General features: G+C 28.3%; 2 protein-coding genes across 2 annotated transcripts in view; both read right to left on the reverse strand.

Annotated features, from left to right (window-relative positions):
• The window catches only part of LOC107442483 (diuretic hormone receptor), a 167,894-nt gene that overhangs the window by 79,625 nt on the left and 69,718 nt on the right, over positions 1-18,551 (reverse strand). The gene's annotated exons all lie outside the window — the stretch shown is intronic.
• Positions 2,731-3,849, reverse strand: LOC122269783 (general transcription factor II-I repeat domain-containing protein 2-like). The gene has a single exon (XM_043044538.1). It carries the CDS (start codon positions 3,847-3,849, stop codon positions 2,731-2,733), a length of 1,119 nt encoding a protein of 372 aa, XP_042900472.1.

Below are 18,551 nucleotides of genomic sequence, written 5' to 3' on the forward strand. Positions count from 1 at the left end.
GTAATAAACAATATTAATGCGAGCTATTTTTTAGTGGCGGAACATTAGATATCTCAGTGTAAACAATGCTTAAAGGTTATTTTTGCCGTTAGTATAGTAACACACTTGATTTAATATCTAACTATATACGTATAGACACGGGAATCTGCTGATAGTCAAGATTAATACTACATTTGCAACGTTAAACTCCACACAAATAAAAACTAAATTATTAGAAAATAAAATTTTATTAAAAAAGATTGCTTCTAATTCTAAGTTAATGAATTATGGGATTAAGAGATTAATTTGAGAAAATAGATTGAACGAAGAGTCATAATTGCCATTGGATATCATATTGGTTGTTTAAAACTTAATACTTCGTTCATTAATTATCAAAATACTGCGTTTTAAAGGATATGTAAGCCTGAGTTGCTCACTTTAACCAGGAAAAGTATTTACTTTACTTAAAGTACTTTAACTTGAAGAATTTATCGGTTTAACATATATATCGCTTTATTACTATTGTTTTATTATAATCAGAGTACATTAATTTAAATCTTAAGAGATGCAAGACATATGATACATTTCGTATTGTTCCAGTCAATTGCATTTGTTAGTTTTTTTTAAAATCACATGTTATGTTTACTTAATGGGTATCGAAACATTTTTATAGGGCGAAATTGTTTTTTGTGTAACTCAACTATAAATAATAGACTATAATTTATAGATTAGACTAAACTAAGCTAGGTTTGAATTATTTTTAACTACTTCATCGTTAACCCTAGTTCTTTAAAGAGCAGGTATTTTTGTTTCAAAAATATCAGTTTAACCATTCCCTGTTATACAATGGAAAAGTAATGCGTATTAGACAATAGCAAACAGTATCGACACTAGAAGAGATTTTTTACCAATTTAGGTATCCAAATCAAATTAATTGTTGCAGGGTATTAGTTACGTTATGCAATCAGGTAAAAAATCATATTTTTTACTGTATTGATAGGATTTCAAGCTCCTATTTCGAAACATGCTCTGAATAATTTAATTAGGTAAGTGACTGAGAATTTGGTCTTTGTTATGATATTTTTATTATTTATTTCCGTATTTCGCTACATCTCTGTAACTGAGAAGAAAAGCTAGGGTATATAATGCTTTAGCTCTCTTTTAAGATTCTTTTCTAATTATCAGAATTCCAAATTGTTTGCACACGGACTGCTATCAAATCAAATTCAGATGCAGCGTGTATAGCGAAAAGAAGGAAAAATATGCGAGTTTTTAAAGTAAAAAAACAAACAAACAATAAAATGATTTTCAAATATCGAACACATAAAAATTACAGTTACAAACTTTGAACAGTAGTTGAAGCTGTATGTATTTTTTAATTTAATGTTTTTTTTTGGTTATGGACAATGCTAGATGATTAAAAAAAAAAGAGATTTACAATTATAATTGTTATAAAGTGAAAGTACAAGATTCAAAGAAAGGGACAATTTATTAACTTTTGATCCAATTATCGCATTATATTCTTATCTTTCTTTATATGTTCTGTATAATTTGTGCACAGTACATGTTTAGTTTTGACAAACAAAAGTGTACTTTTTCTGGATAAACATATCTCTTTTTTGACGAATTTCTATTATTCTTTGCAATCGTCTAGATCAGGAGTCTCCAAACTACGGCCCGAGGGCCACATCCGGCCCGCGGACAGATTCTGTCCGGCCCGCGGAGAGCTAGCATACTTGAAAACTCCTTTTAGAGAACATATTTTTTATAGCAAATTAAATTTAGTTTACTGAAGTGTTCTAATTTTATGTTGAATAATTATTAATATGATATCTATATTGATATGGTCATGGGCTAACTACTCATAACATTGTTGTAGGCTTATTGTTATTGTTTTTGTGATAAGTTGGATAAAGAAACACAGAATTGTAATGAGTAAAGAGATGTATAATATGCAGAAAATTTAACTTCAGTATATAATAACTAACAAATTATTGAAATGAATCCAACTAACATTTTATGCATTTTAAATAAAAACATAACTTATAACAAGCATAATGACATATGAAATACTAATGAGATTTATGTAATTGAGATTTCCCACTGACAATAGTTTGTAGTTGTGGACTAATTTTACTTGTACCAATTATTAAAAGAGATTTAAGATGCTCATCAGTTAATTTAGATCTGTAAACATTTTTTGTGTACTTCATTTTGGAGAAGGTCTTCTCACACAAATAAGTAGTACCAAAAACAGAAAATAGCCCACGTGCAAATTTATGCAAATTATCAAATTGTGTAAGTGGAAGACTCTTATAAAATTCCAACAAAGATGAGTTTTGATATTTGTTCTTAATTATATCACTGCACTGTAGATCAATCATCTCCATTTGAAGTTCCGGGGTTATAGCTTCAATGTCAGTATCAAAAGGATTCTGAAAAATCTTAATTTGATTCGCAATGGCATCAAAGTCCGAGAAACGAGTATCAAAATTTATTTTCAAAGCACTCGATGTTTCGATTGCAAAATCGATAGGAAACTCAGTCTCAGTGGTGTGGCTGAATATTTCACATGTTTTAAAATGTGAAAAACATTTACTTCGTAGTTGTGATTGAAACAGTATCAATTTCTTCCTCGAATGATTTGATATTAGTGTATAAATCAGGAAGATGCTGGTTTTCTCCTTGCAATTTCAAATTCAGTTCGTTTACATTTTTTGTCAAATCAACATAGAATGCTAACTTCCACAGTCATGCGTTGTTTTCTAATTCAGTAAGAGGGCGATGCTTTTCATTCAAAAAAATTTCGATCACTGCTCGAAGTTCAAAAAAGCGCTGAAGGACTTTCCCACAACTAAGCCAACGTACGGCAGTATGATAAGGTAAGTCATATTCTCCTATCTCTGCAATAAATTGTCGGAATTGTCGGTGATTCAGCCCAAAAGATCTGATAAAATTAACAGTTGATATGACTGGTTTCAGAACTTCAGACATATCCAAACATTTTCCGCACAAAGACTGTTGATGAATGATACAATGTAAGACTAATGGTTTTGAACCACCGTCATTTTCTACAGCCTTTGACACAAGAGAGACCACTCCTTTATCTTTCCCACTCATGTTTTTGCCTCCATCAGTTGTAATACATTTCAAGTTTTTCCATCGAAGGTTCTTTTGATTAATGGCCATTTCAACTCCTTTAAAAATATCTGTACCAGTAGTTGTACCATGAATACTATACATATCAAGAAGTTCTTCATGCACTTCATAGCTTTTATCTACTCCTCGAATATAAATCAACACCTGAGCAGTATCTGACACATCCGTTGACTCATCCAAGGCCAAAGAAAACCACTCAACATGTCTATTTTTGTCGAACAATTGAGAGGATATATTTTCAGCGATGTTTTCTGCCCTTCGAGCCACAGTGTTTGCTGACATACTGACAGTTTTTAATAAATTTACCTTTTCAGGGCACATTTCTTCGGCTACTGCAATTATGCATTCTTTGATCATTTCTCCATCTGTGAATGGTTTTCCACGTTTTGCAATTTCAAGAGCCCCACGAAAGCTGGCACGAGTTGCAGCCTCTTGTTCAGTTTTTAGTTTTGTAAATGAAGATTGTTGCGATTTCAATCCGCGCTTCATAGCTTCGAATTTTTCTGTCCGCAAACTTCCTGTATATTTTGAGTAATTTTGAAAATGTTTTGTTTCATAATGACGTTGAATGTTACATTCTTTGAGAACGGCTATGCTTTCATTGCAAATCAAACATAGCGCCTTGTTACTGGACTCAATTACGAAATACTGAATGTTCCACTGATCTTTGAATTTTCTGCATTCAATATCAATTTTTCGCTTCTTTTCCATACTACTAAATCACACACAAAAGCAACAATTCAAATCAAAATACTGTTACAAAGATGTCTTAAACTTAAACACGTACAAACACGTTTTAAGGAGGTACGCACTATTTTATTTCACAACAGTGTCATAGGAACTGACTTGTGGTTGCGCCACTAGCCTTCTTATATATTCCAATTACTGCCATCTAGAAGTGAGTGGAAGACACCAGAACTTTCTCGAACCAACGAGATTATTCTGTACGTGCTATTAGCGCCATCTGTTAGCGATAGAAGGTACTACCTATTTCCGCTTGTGTCCACCAGATGTCGTGTCACGTTACTCCTCATGGCTCGTACTCTACCACTAATCTAGAAATTACAGATAATGACAGGAAAATTAATAATATGCAGTGTTGCCATTTTGCGGACTTTAGTCCGATTTAAACGTTGCGTACTTTATCGGACTTTTTTTTTCATCAGTGGACTATTTCACTTTTTACCACCGGCAACAATGATAATATGATTTTGGCCCTCGGAACTTACTGGAGTAATCAGTATGGCCCTAAGGCTGGAAAGTTTGGAGACCCCTGGTCTAGATAACCAATAGTTTCGGTAGTGGCTCAAATGTTAATTTCCCCTTTTGGGGTATTAATAAATTAAAATAGGTATGTCGAAAATTGCAAAGCTTAAAGATAAATTCGCACAAATTAGCTCTTTTTAAAAACTTTTTTTTATATTTTTTTATATTTAATCCGATAATGGACAAAAATATTTTGAATTATAAGGCATTCAAATTTTTGCTTCATTTTGTATGTAATTTTAAGAAATCAATTTAAAATATGATCTGCATTAATTAATTTGAATATTTTAGGCCAATCTGGGGAAACACTAAAGTTGCAAGTTGGTACGTAAAAATTTGATTATTATGTTAAAAGTTATTCACACGGGATTTTATATTACGCACTGTGCAAACACTAAAAATAAACTTTTATATATCTTTTAACTACTTTTAATGCATACTTTTTTTATGTTTGGGAACTGTATAATTGTTTTTTTTTTCGAGGAGATTAAAATCTCAACTACCCAAAAAATTCATTATTCAGAAAAAATTATAGTCACATTGCTTAATCACATTTTTTCATTATTTTTAATTTAATGAAGTATTTTTTCTTTCTCCCGGATACGAGTGATTTCATAAAAAAGAAATATTTAGTTTGAGTTAATTTTGCTAAGGGAAATTTTCCTAAGAAAGCCTTCTTTAAGTAAGAGAAAAAATTAACAGTTTTTGCATTGATTTTTGTTAAGTTTGTGTGGTCTTGACATTCTTCTGTTTTTGGAAGATAAATTCAAACGAAACTTATAAAATTATAAGGTAAGTTTTTATGTGATATATGCTTTTAATATAAAAATTTAAACTTTTAAACTGCTTTTAACATTCTCATTGAAATGGAAAACATTCGTTTCAGGATGCAACAAAAATGAAATATTGTCTTTTGTCTATTTAGAAAATATACGCCCCATTTTTTTAAGAAATTAAACCAAACTTCTTTAAATTTTCGACATTTTTTGTATTCAGGAAAGCAAATATATATTATATATATATATATATATATAAAATAAATACACAGACGCACAAAACTACATAAATGAATCAACTTTTTCTTAAAATTAAATTTGAATTTTTTTGAATAAAATTGAATTAAAATTTTGAATTTTCTTTCTGAATTTAATTTGATTCAACTTTGGTTTTACGATCTGATGAAAAAACGCTAATGTAAAAAAAAAATTAAAGCATATTTACTAAAATTATTTATACACTTCATCTCTATTAAATTTTAAGATAATTATTCTTCTGTTACTTTGAATGACAAAAATCGGATGTCAAAAAATTTATTTACACAATTAATTATTTTCCTGATTTACAGTTTTTATTCCCGTTGCTTCCATATTAATAATAAAAATAAAAGAACAATTAAATGCCAGTAATACAGTCATTGAGAAACTAAATAAAGAATAATAAGCGCTAAATAAGTTTTGATACGCTGTAAATTAACAATCTGAAATTTAAATTTGAAAAAAATAAAATCACCAGTTCATTAAAACTAACAGAAATAATCGAAACAACATCACGTTCGTATAGTTTAAAATTTATCCTCCCACAGACTTGCATTCATATTCAAAAATCTCACTCATTTAAAAAGTGAACGGAATTAACGAAGCACAAGATGTATGTCCAAATCAAAGGTTGGGTAGAAACTTTCTCACTTTTGCCAACAGAATATTTAAAATATTAGATCACAGCTTCTAATTCTAACATTCAAAATTTTACATTTTGTATTCCAAACGTTGTTCATTATGCGTGTGATTTATTTCTATCACTTTGATTTATGCTTTAAATTAAATTCTTCACTGCAAGTAGTGAATAAATAGCTGTGCTCTTTCCCATTAAAGATTAATTTGATTTTATTTGGCTTCAAAAATATTTTAGTTAGGTCAAGGAGTTTCGCTAAGTTAATCTAAAAATTTTAAAGTTTCACAATGATATCATGTAATTGTGTAGGGAATTTTCTATTTGCAACGCAAGAAAATGTGCCCTCATGTTCAATTAAGTATGTTGATTAAGTTCAATTAAGTTCAACTAAGTATGTTAATTAAATTCAATTAAGTTCAATTAAGTATGTTAAATATGTTAACGAAGTTCATGTTCAATGTATTTTTGGTTACTTTACTAATTTTAATTATTTCCTAAGTTAAGTTTATTTCGCTAATTTAGCAATTTCCAAAATTTTATGTCAGCATATATATATTGTCAACACGTATAAAAGTTAAAAATTGTGGCATGAAACTGTAATGTTTTTGATATAAGTATAACATAAAATGTTTAATTAGATAGCTTCATACAACACAAATGATCCAATAATTGCAAAAGTTATAATAATATTTACAAAATATAGGTAAGCAATCTACAAAAATATTTAAAGAAATTACAGTAAAATTTTTAGGTCTCCTCCTGATTTATCTCAGAATTTTTGTTTATAAAAAAGAAACATTTTAAGTCATTTCATGCATTCTAATCCGAAATAAAGATGCAAAATCTTCAAATGTGATATTCTCACATATTTTATTTTGTTTTATCCCCTTCCTAAAATTACCAACTTTTTTTGGGTGTACAGCAATCGGTTTTAAACCCAGTAGCTTTATAATTTTAAACCAAACCAATTAGAGAGAAAATGTCTTAAACAATCATTTAGACACTCTCTCCATCACGGAGGACTTCTTGATGGAGCTAATCTACATCATAGTTGCCTAGAGGGGTACAAATAAGAACTTCCCTTGGTTAACACAACCAGCAAAAGTTTTCTGATTTCTTATCTGTCTACCACTGAGATATTTTACGTGAACACTGAGGTACAATATGGGAGTTGTATACAAATCGACCAGCAATCACATGGATTCGAACCTGGGTCAACTCAATGGAATGCAAGCACTTTATCCTCTGAGGCTTTCCAGACTGATATGCTTAAAACCCTCTAATATTTGTAGACACATTTTAAAGCAGTCCTTTGTATTATCTATTGGTTAGTTTTTATCGAATGAGAAAATTCGTAAAACCACTTTCTACTTTTCTTAAATAGATGGAAGATGGACTTTGCTTAGTATCAATTTATCCAGATTTTGGATTTTAATATAGTTTCTTACCACAAAAAAATAATGATAAGCAGAATATATAATTCATTTCCTGAGTGTTACTTTCGAAAAGTTGAAATTCCGAAGAAATTTAAATAATTTTTGAAGGAAATTGGGATGAATAATTTGTCAATTATGAAAAGCGTATTAAGTAAACATGATTATCAAAATATACGAACCGTTAATGAATTGATTTTCTTAGAAAACTAGTATATGTTCACTACATACTTTAGTGCATATGGGATAAAAGAAAGTTCAGAAAATAAAGTTTAGCAATAAAGTGATTCAAAGCATTTACTCCAAATGTAAACCCTCTTTGGTATTTTGACCGCATGGTAAGAAATTGGGAACCCTTGGCATTAAAGAAGAGAATCTATTACACAAATTGCTCTCTCAGGTCATTCTCTAATCAACGAGGCAGAAACAACTTCTGCTTTTATCAAACATTGATCGAATTGTAACTTCTATAAGATTCGATAAGAGAGTGTATTTTATGCAACTTATACATTAAAAGTCTGCACTAACTACAAATGGTTTAATACTTTTCTTTGTCTTTCTGTAACTGAATATAGAACTATAAAATATAAATTCATAAATTTTTGTTCAGAGAGAATCATAATATTATGGACATAACTTAATCACTTCCTACTTTTTTTCCAAAGTATTATTTAGAGTAAATAACTAACGACGTAGTAATATAATGGAAGAAACTTTCATTGATTTTGGAGTCGAAACCAATAATCTCTAATTTACTAAACATATTTTTGACTATCATGCAGATTTTTGTTATTGGCAACAAAAGTAAAAGGATAACTACAATTGAATTGTAGACATTAAATGTATATAAAATGGATGGAAAGATTTAAAGAAATGTGATTCATTTACTCTTCTAGTTAATATTTAATTGACATTTTTTCGGAACTGATTCTTTAAGGTTTCATTTAATTCATCAATCCATCATCAAATTAAGCAAATAGACTTATATTAAAACTTAATACATGATAAGTGGAATATTTAAAATAAAATTACTATTACCGTTATGCTTAGGAATGCTTAACATTCCTGCTTAGTAAAATGGAACCCCTGCTTAACAATGATATGCAATCCCTGGTATATAGTTTTAACCTGCTAGAGTTGCTTTTTTGTATAAAACAGGTTAAGATTAATTATACATTGAATAGGAATCAAGGATCGAATTGTTTCATTTCTGAGCCTTTAGAGTGATATGACCATTTCAAGAACTGACCAATGGTCTTGAAGTTTATTAAAGTTTATTTTATGAATGGCAATCCTTAAACGGAGCAAGGAGTTTGAGAGATATTTTTCCATGTTTCGTAATCATTTGCAATATCTCTCTGTCGTGGACAATTTTGAAGCCGTTTGTTGCGATTCTCCATCTATACTAGATATAGGTAATTTATCAAACACAAATTTGAAACACTTGATTTAATTTTTTTTATTGTTTTCATAAATCGAAGAAAATTTCGTGGAATCATATGAAAATATAGATAAAAAAATTTCGCATTCATGAAATGTTTGACGAAAAACGGTGGTTCATTTACGACTTAGAATTACAATTTTATTCTATGTTAGAATGTACAAGAGTTATGCTTTAAATATGCCTTAGCTGATATAATTCATGTCAAATTTTGGGACAGTAGTAAACAGTAGTAAAAGTTTCGGATATTTATGTGACAGTGGTAAACACATTTACATTCTTTTAAAAACTTTAAAACTTGTTTGAATCTGTGAGCCATGAATTTTAAACTATGTTACACACAAGGCCTTTATTAAACACAAACTTGGAACATATAATATAAATTATTTCTTTTTTTAAATTTTCTTTAATGTATTGAGAAAAGGTTCGTAGAATCATAAAAATATAACGAAAAGTTTAACATACACGAACATGAGAAGTTTTAACAGGAGAAGAAAATTACGGGTTTATTTACCTCCTAGAATTAATTTTTGTTTTTTATGTTGGAATGTTCTAGAATTATGCTTAAACTGAAATAATTTGTGCCGAAATTTGTTAAGTAAAAATATTTTTGTAAAAACAGTAAACTCATTTATTTCCTTTAAAATATTCTATATATTGCTTTATATAGTTGCAACAAGCAGCTTGTTTTAACTCTTTGAAATGGTAATATTAGTTATGTCTCTTGTGAACTACGTTAGACGCTAAAATTCGCTAAAAAACACTTTAAACATTTAATATTTTTTTTCTTTAATTCATGAATTAAGGAAAATTTCGTGGAATCAGGTAATGAATAAAAAATATATTTTGCACAAAGAAAAAAGCGTGATGCAAAAGATAGGTTCATCTAGGTTCGAAAAAACACGAATTATATTTTAACTAAAATCTTTATTGAAAAAGTGAATGAAATGTTTATGTATAAGCAGTAAACACATTTACATCCTTTTAAATATCGAAAAAAAAAACTGTTTTAGAAAACAAATTAGAGAATTGAATTTTCTTAATTGCTTTTAAGTACTAATCTTTCATTAATTTTCCCATTTTCAATTTAGGGGCCGGATTTAACCCTTAATTGTTTTAAAATCTTTTAGACGATCATTATTAAGTCACTGCTTTGTGCATGAATAATGTTAGTAATTTGTCTCACTTAAGTATTATAAAACTATTATAATGAGTTTTCCATATTAATAAGTATCAATTTAGTTGATAATTCCGTTAAAACAAATTTATTTATTCCTGAGCTAAGAAACAAAAATTTTTTGCACTTAACCTTTTTCTTTTGTTCTGTATGAAATAAATATTATTTTGGTAAAAAACAACAACTTACAATTAAAATTTTTTTAGAATATCTTCATGTTTTACGTTGTAGAAAATTTAATGTCATATGCTGGTAATTTCAAAATTCGAAATTAACGACGTCGTGAAATTCTGTTAATTCATACTTCTTTTATCAGTGATTGCTATACTGCCAACTACTTCATTACTACACAGAGAAGAAAAGTATGGTCAAATATACCGTGGAATAAAAAAAATTATTCGGTTAAATTTACTTTTCAGTTTTGTACTATTTACTAAGTGTGTAGTAATAAGAACCTAAGTGTGTAGTATTTTATGAACCAGATCTTCCGGTAAATCATTATCGAATAAATGGTTTAACTAACGCATATTTTGCTTTTTAATATTCGACTTATAGTTTTCTTTCCACCAGAAATGTAATTATCATACAGAACGGTAATTTTACCAGAATTTTTTTTGAATGTAGAACAAATGTAGCTTAGTATTTTAAGCTTCACTTGTAACATTGGCATATTACTTTAAACTTTCTTTAAGTTAAAAGCATTTAGCACTTCACTGAGGAAATTTGAGGTGAGATATGTCTAAAGAGACCAATCTTAAAAGAAAACTAACTCCAAGCTTTTTTGAAAAAAGAAGGAAACATAGAAATCCTTTTTGCAATGAGTCAAACAGCAGAGAGAAAAATTAAGTTCGAAATCTCCGTCACAATAAAAGTACGCTTAGTACTTCATATGCTGGTCAATGAACTTCAAAAAACAAAACCAACTATATCTTGCCTAAGATTGTGTGATATTAAATGGAATAACATACATATGTAGATAAATGGAATCACTTGGTATTATTTTAAACAAAATTATTTAAAAGAATAAAAAAAACTTTCAAGAAAAAGAAAAATCTATCGGCAAAATGTAAAGCTATTAGCTATATATTTAAAACTATTATCCATATAAATAAAGCTATATATATTATTTAATGCTATTAAATATAAAATGCTCTTTTTTAAAGCTTTCAAAGGTCCGTTACATCTAAGCTACTAGGTAGATAACAAAGGAAGATAATTATCACAAGTCATTTTTTCTCTCGTTAGTACAAAATCATAAGCTCCGACGTGTGGGTGTTTTACTTTACAATACATTTTACTTTACAACGCAAAATCTATGAAACTTGGAAATATAAAGTTATGAATGCATACAGTAAAGACCATGGAATAAAAAGATTTAAAACTCGATAATTTGCTCGAGAGCAATTAACCGTTAAACTTGTGGTAAAAAGTATTATGTGGGCTACTTTGAAAGCAACAGTAATGTAACTATAGCGTTGGAACTTGATGGGCTGGAAAAGCCATTTTTGTGCATACACTTTACAAAGTTTGTTTTTAACTTCTTTTAACGCCTTTCCTCTCGCTCCCGTCAAAATTACGGGTTGAGCTTTCGTCTACTATTTCTTGTGCTCGTGATATTTCCGGGGTAGAGCATTCAAAATTAATGCATCAAAAAGGGTTAAATATATCCATCTTTTGAGTCTGGAATTTTTTATTTTTTATTTTACAGACTAGATGGCTGTGCACCAGACTATTTTTAATGTAACTGGATATAGTTAGTTTATGTTAATGTAGATAGCTTAGCTACTATGCTCTTTGTGAATACACATGATTTTTGTTCTGTTATAATATATTTTTTAAAATTGTATACATTGTAGAGTTAGATGTCCATGGACATATGGAGTATTTATGGAGTTCAAAATTTCAAGCTAAGAAAAATTCCAAAATTAAAAATGAATTCATATATTGTACTACATGCACCTCTTTTTAATTTTCCTAAATAAAAAAAATAAGCACTTTTATGATAATTTTTTTAAAATAATAAGTTTGTTATGGGGTTAAATTCCAATTCGAAGGTAATTGCAGTTTTAAGTGCTTTTTTGAGAATTTTTTCACGCTTTTTTTCATTTTTTATTTTTTTGTTTTTTAATTTTTTTTAATTTTTATCTATTTGACCTAGAAACTCGAAATTACAAAGGTGTGTAGAAATTTGTCCAAGTAATGCTATAGAATTAAAAAAAAAAAGAAAGATTTGATTATTAGTTCGAGTGTTAACAGCTGTCATACTTACAGTCTGTTACAATCTATTGCCCACTGAAATGCAACATAGTTGAAATTTGATGAGCTGTGAGACAGGCCTCCCCAACACTTTATTGTCGCTGTCTGGTCAACGCTTTATAATTTTACCACTGACCACTGATGGGGGAGGGGGAGTTTGATTGCTTATATATTGTAGATTGTTTCGATTTGTTAATTTTAATTTAATTGTATTTAAACATGCCTTCAAAATAAAATGCAATTGTATGCGTGGTATAGTTGCGGTGATTGGTCCTGAAAAAAACTAATGAAAATTGCTTTAATATTGAATATTTAGATTTTAAAATTGATATTGTTAGCAATTTTATTAAAATTGGTGTGTTTGATAAAAGAAAAGCCTTTAATTTTAATGTTATTTTTTTCTGCAACTTTAAAACTAATTTGTGTAGTAAAATATTCAAAAATCTTGTTTTTTCGCAATTAGTTAGGATCAAGAAGATTTGTAATAATGTTGAAAGTTTTCGGGAAGCTGTGGATAATTTTTCAAATAATTTGAGTAAAAATGATTTTCCTTTTAATTTTTGTAATGTTAATTTTTTAATTAAAAAAATGATTGATGGTTTTTAAGTTTTTATATATTTTTTCTTTTAACAGGGCGCAATTCTAGTCTTAACTGAGCAGCCCCAGTTAAGCATTCTATTAATTTATCTACGTATCTCCTTCTCCTGACCTTTTCATATCATTTTTAAACTTTTACTGCGCATTATTATAGGGGGCGTTTTTTTTCAGTTTTTAGTGTTTTCTTTTCCTCCGCTTTTGAAGTTGATTCTTGACCTGTGACTGTGAGTTTTTAATTTTCTGATGATTTTTATTGATTTTCTTTTCGTAATTTGTTTATTCTTTTGAATGTATCTTGTTTTTCCTGGACCTCTATACAAAACCATCGGGGTACTGAGGGAGATATTTTAAGCTTTTGCTTCTCCCTCAAATAGAAATGGTTTTGTTTTTAATGGCTACCGGGGCCGGTACCCCCTGAAGACGTCGGCTTCGGTGGTCATATTTTTATTTTATTTCATTTGTTTTGTATTGATACTTTTTTCTGAAATTTCTGCTGCTTCTTAGCGCGTTTTTTTCAAAGAAGTTTTATCCTTTTGATCTTAATTATTTGTGTTTTCTTTCAGTATTGTAATTTTCAAATTTGGTTTATGCTGCATTTGCGCTTTTCTTATTTGAAAAATTATTTTGTTTTTATTTCTTGCTTTAGGTGTTTTCTAATTAATTTAAAGCGTCAAAGGGTTTTGTTGGATGTCTAGGTTTTATATGTCTAATTTAGTATTTCCTTTTAGGTTAATTTTAAAATAATGCAAAGTACAATATATAAATATTTTATGGCGCCTGGCTCGTCGCGCGCCCAAACAAGGAGCACTGAAGTTAGTCTTGACTTAGGGATTACTTCGGACAAAAAGTTACTAAGTCAAATATTTTGTTTAAATAAATTTAAAAATATAAAAAAATTTAAAAAGTTTAAGAAATGTTGTAATAAAAAATGTAAAACTTGTCCTTTGGCTGATTGTTCTCAAATTGACAGTCATTCTAATGTATTTTTTTGTAAAAGTATTAATATTATTTATTTAATTCAGTGCAATTGTTGTAATTTGTGTTATGTTGGTCAGACAGGTCTTGAATTTCATAAGCGGATTAATTCCCACAGATCAGCTATAAAAAATTTTAATAATAGTAATTGTTCCACGGATTATGAAATTTTACATTTTCAATTTCATGATTTTAATAATGTTACTCTTTTTATTTTGGATTTTATGGAAAATTTAGATAAAAGACTTGATTTAGAAAATATTTACATTGGTAGTCTTAAGACTCTTTTTCCTTATGGATTAAATAGTAAATTTAATGGGGAAGGTATTGTTAATACTGAAGATTTTTGTATTTATAATAAATTAAAAGTTTTTGATTTTCCTGGTGTTTGTGATTCAAAATTTAGAAGTAAAAGGGGAGGTGGAAAAGGTAAAGGTAAATTTATTGAGTTTGATGAGTTTTCGAATTTTTGTAACTTACCTGTTAATTTGAATAATATTTTCACTATTAGGAAATATATTTTTGGTTTTAAAAATAAAATTTTAAAAAATTTCCTTATTAAATTTGGTTCTAAAATTAAATTTGATACTGAACTTGTTAAATTTATAGTTTTGGATTTAATTAAATCAAAAATTGGTGTTAATAAAACTGATTTGCTTTTTAATAATGTTTCTAAAGTCGAAAGGGTTTTTTGTACGATTAATTTTCATGATAAGAATTTTGAAAATGCTAAGTTACCACAGATTATTCATGGTCTTTCTGATTTCTTTCCTTTAGAACAAATTAGGGTTACTGCTGCTTTTAAATATTCTTCTACACTTAGGAAAAAGGTGTGTAATTATAATTTTTTAAGTCGAAATCTTAATTGTATTTCTAAATCTGATTGTTATTGTAATGAGGAGGGTTTTTCAAAATTTATTGATAATGATTATGGACATGATATTACCGGAAATTTGGAAATTGTGGGTGATCAAGATCTAATTAGCATTTTAAGTAAGGGTTCAAAATTTAGAACCAGAGTTAAGATGAAAAAAGAAGATTTTATTTTATCCATTAAAAAAGATCTAGATTTTTTTATTGCAAAAATTTCCAGAAAATATCATTGGCCTGTTGAAGGTTTTTCTGAGTGGAAAGCTAAAATTATTGAAAGGGTTAGATTTAATTTATTTAATACCAGTTTTAGTTCATTTCCTAAAGGTACTTTTATTGATTATGATTTATCTAGAAAAATTAAAAATCTTAAGGATAAATTCATTGTTACTGTTGTAGATAAAGCTTCAAATAATTTCTGTATTATGTGTAAATATTTTTTTAAAAAATTTATTATTGGGGAATATAATGCAAATAATACCTATTTAAAGTTAAAAGAAGATAAAAAAGTTATTGAAAAAAGAATTATTGCATTTAGTAAAAAATTAAAATTTAAATTAAATAGGATTACATTTCCATATTTATTTCCAATAGTTAAATTTCATAAAAATCCGATTAAATTTAGGTTTATAGCATGTGGTACTAATAGTTATAATTCTGATATTAGTAAAAGGTTTTTTTGTTTTTTAAAAATTATTTTGCTTAAAATTAAAAAAGAGAAAAATATTATTATTGAAAGTAATGTTGAAGTTTTGGATTTTATTAAAAGTAATGATATTTCCAGCATTAACACTTTTGATTTTGAAAATTTGTATACCAGCATACCACATGAAAAAATTATTGAGATTTGTGAAGGTATTTATGACAAGTATTTATTTGATGAAAAAATTGATAGGTTTAACTGGTTAGATTTATGCAAGTTTAATCTTTTTGAGAATGTTCTTTTTAATGGTTTAGATTTTTATAAACAAATTATTGGAATTCCACAAGGTAATTCCTTTTCTGGGGCTTTTGCCAACATTTTTTTGCACTTTTTTGAGGCTAAGTTTCTTGAGCATGGAGTGCTTGATGCTTTCCGATACATTGATGATTTGATTTTGTTTAATTGTGACGATTATAATTTTATTTATACAATTTATCCTGGTGATTTGGTCCTGAAAAAAACTAATGAAAATTGCTTTAATATTGAATATTTAGATTTTAAAATTGATATTGTTAACAATTTTATTAAATTTGGTGTGTTTGATAAAAGAAAAGCCTTTAATTTTAATGTTATTTTTTTCTGCAACTTTAAAACTAATTTGTGTAGTAAAATATTCAAAAATCTTGTTTTTTCGCAATTAGTTAGGATCAAGAAGATTTGTAATAATGTTGAAAGTTTTCGGGAAGCTGTGGATAATTTTTTAAATAATTTGAGTAAAAATGATTTTCCTTTTAATTTTTGTAATGTTAATTTTTTAATTAAAAAATGATTGATGGTTTTTAAGTTTTTATATATTTTTTCTTTTAACAGGGCGCAATTCTAGTCTTAACTGAGCAGCCCCAGTTAAGCATTCTATTAATTTATCTACGTATCTCCTTCTCCTGACCTTTTCATATCATTTTTAAACTTTTACTGCGCATTATTATAGGGGGCGTTTTTTTTCAGTTTTTAGTGTTTTCTTTTCCTCCGCTTTTGAAGTTGATTCTTGACCTGTGACTGTGAGTTTTTAATTTTCTGATGATTTTTATTGATTTTCTTTTCGTAATTTGTTTATTCTTTTGAATGTATCTTGTTTTTCCTGGACCTCTATACAAAACCATCGGGGTACTGAGGGAGATATTTTAAGCTTTTGCTTCTCCCTCAAATAGAAATGGTTTTGTTTTTAATGGCTACCGGGGCCGGTACCCCCTGAAGACGTCGGCTTCGGTGGTCATATTTTTATTTTATTTCATTTGTTTTGTATTAGTATTTTAAGCTTCACTTGTAACATTGGCATATTACTTTAAACTTTCTTTAAGTTAAAAGCATTTAGCACTTCACTGAGGAAATTTGAGGTGAGATATGTCTAAAGAGACCAATCTTAAAAGAAAACTAACTCCAAGCTTTTTTGAAAAAAGAAGGAAACATAGAAATCCTTTTTGCAATGAGTCAAACAGCAGAGAGAAAAATTAAGTTCGAAATCTCCGTCACAATAAAAGTACGCTTAGTACTTCATATGCTGGTCAATGAACTTCAAAAAACAAAACCAACTATATCTTGCCTAAGATTGTGTGATATTAAATGGAATAACATACATATGTAGATAAATGGAATCACTTGGTATTATTTTAAACAAAATTATTTAAAAGAATAAAAAAAACTTTCAAGAAAAAGAAAAATCTATCGGCAAAATGTAAAGCTATTAGCTATATATTTAAAACTATTATCCATATAAATAAAGCTATATATATTATTTAATGCTATTAAATATAAAATGCTCTTTTTTAAAGCTTTCAAAGGTCCGTTACATCTAAGCTACTAGGTAGATAACAAAGGAAGATAATTATCACAAGTCATTTTTTCTCTCGTTAGTACAAAATCATAAGCTCCGACGTGTGGGTGTTTTACTTTACAATACATTTTACTTTACAACGCAAAATCTATGAAACTTGGAAATATAAAGTTATGAATGCATACAGTAAAGACCATGGAATAAAAAGATTTAAAACTCGATAATTTGCTCGAGAGCAATTAACCGTTAAACTTGTGGTAAAAAGTATTATGTGGGCTACTTTGAAAGCAACAGTAATGTAACTATAGCGTTGGAACTTGATGGGCTGGAAAAGCCATTTTTGTGCATACACTTTACAAAGTTTGTTTTTAACTTCTTTTAACGCCTTTCCTCTCGCTCCCGTCAAAATTACGGGTTGAGCTTTCGTCTACTATTTCTTTTGCTCGTGATATTTCCGGGGTAGAGCATTCAAAATTAATGCATCAAAAAGGGTTAAATATATCCATCTTTTGAGTCTGGAATTTTTTATTTTTTATTTTACAGACTAGATGGCTGTGCACCAGACTATTTTTAATGTAACTGGATATAGTTAGTTTATGTTAATGTAGATAGCTTAGCTACTATGCTCTTTGTGAATACACATGATTTTTGTTCTGTTATAATATATTTTTTAAAATTGTATACATTGTAGAGTTAGATGTCCATGGACATATGGAGTATTTATGGAGTTCAAAATTTCAAGCTAAGAAAAATTCCAAAATTAAAAATGAATCCATATATTGTACTACATGCACCTCTTTTTAATTTTCCTAAATAAAAAAAATAAGCACTTTTATGATAATTTTTTTAAAATAATAAGTTTGTTATGGGGTTAAATTCTAATTCGAAGGTAATTGCAGTTTTAAGTGCTTTTTTGAGAATTTTTTCACGCTTTTTTTCATTTTTTATTTTTTTGTTTTTTAATTTTTTTTAATTTTTATCTATTTGACCTAGAAACTCGAAATTACAAAGGTGTGTAGAAATTTGTCCAAGTAATGCTATAGAATTAAAAAAAAAGAAAGACTTGATTATTAGTTCGAGTGTTAACAGCTGTCATACTTACAGTCTGTTACAATCTATTGCCCACTGAAATGCAACATAGTTGAAATTTGATGAGCTGTGAGACAGGCCTCCCCAACACTTTATTGTCGCTGTCTGGTCAACGCTTTATAATTTTACCACTGACCACTGATGGGGGAGGGGGAGTTTGATTG

This window comes from Parasteatoda tepidariorum, chromosome 2 (assembly GCF_982258835.1).
Source record: "Parasteatoda tepidariorum strain Cologne lab strain chromosome 2, Ptep-v5.0, whole genome shotgun sequence".
NCBI lineage: Eukaryota > Metazoa > Arthropoda > Arachnida > Araneae > Theridiidae > Parasteatoda > Parasteatoda tepidariorum.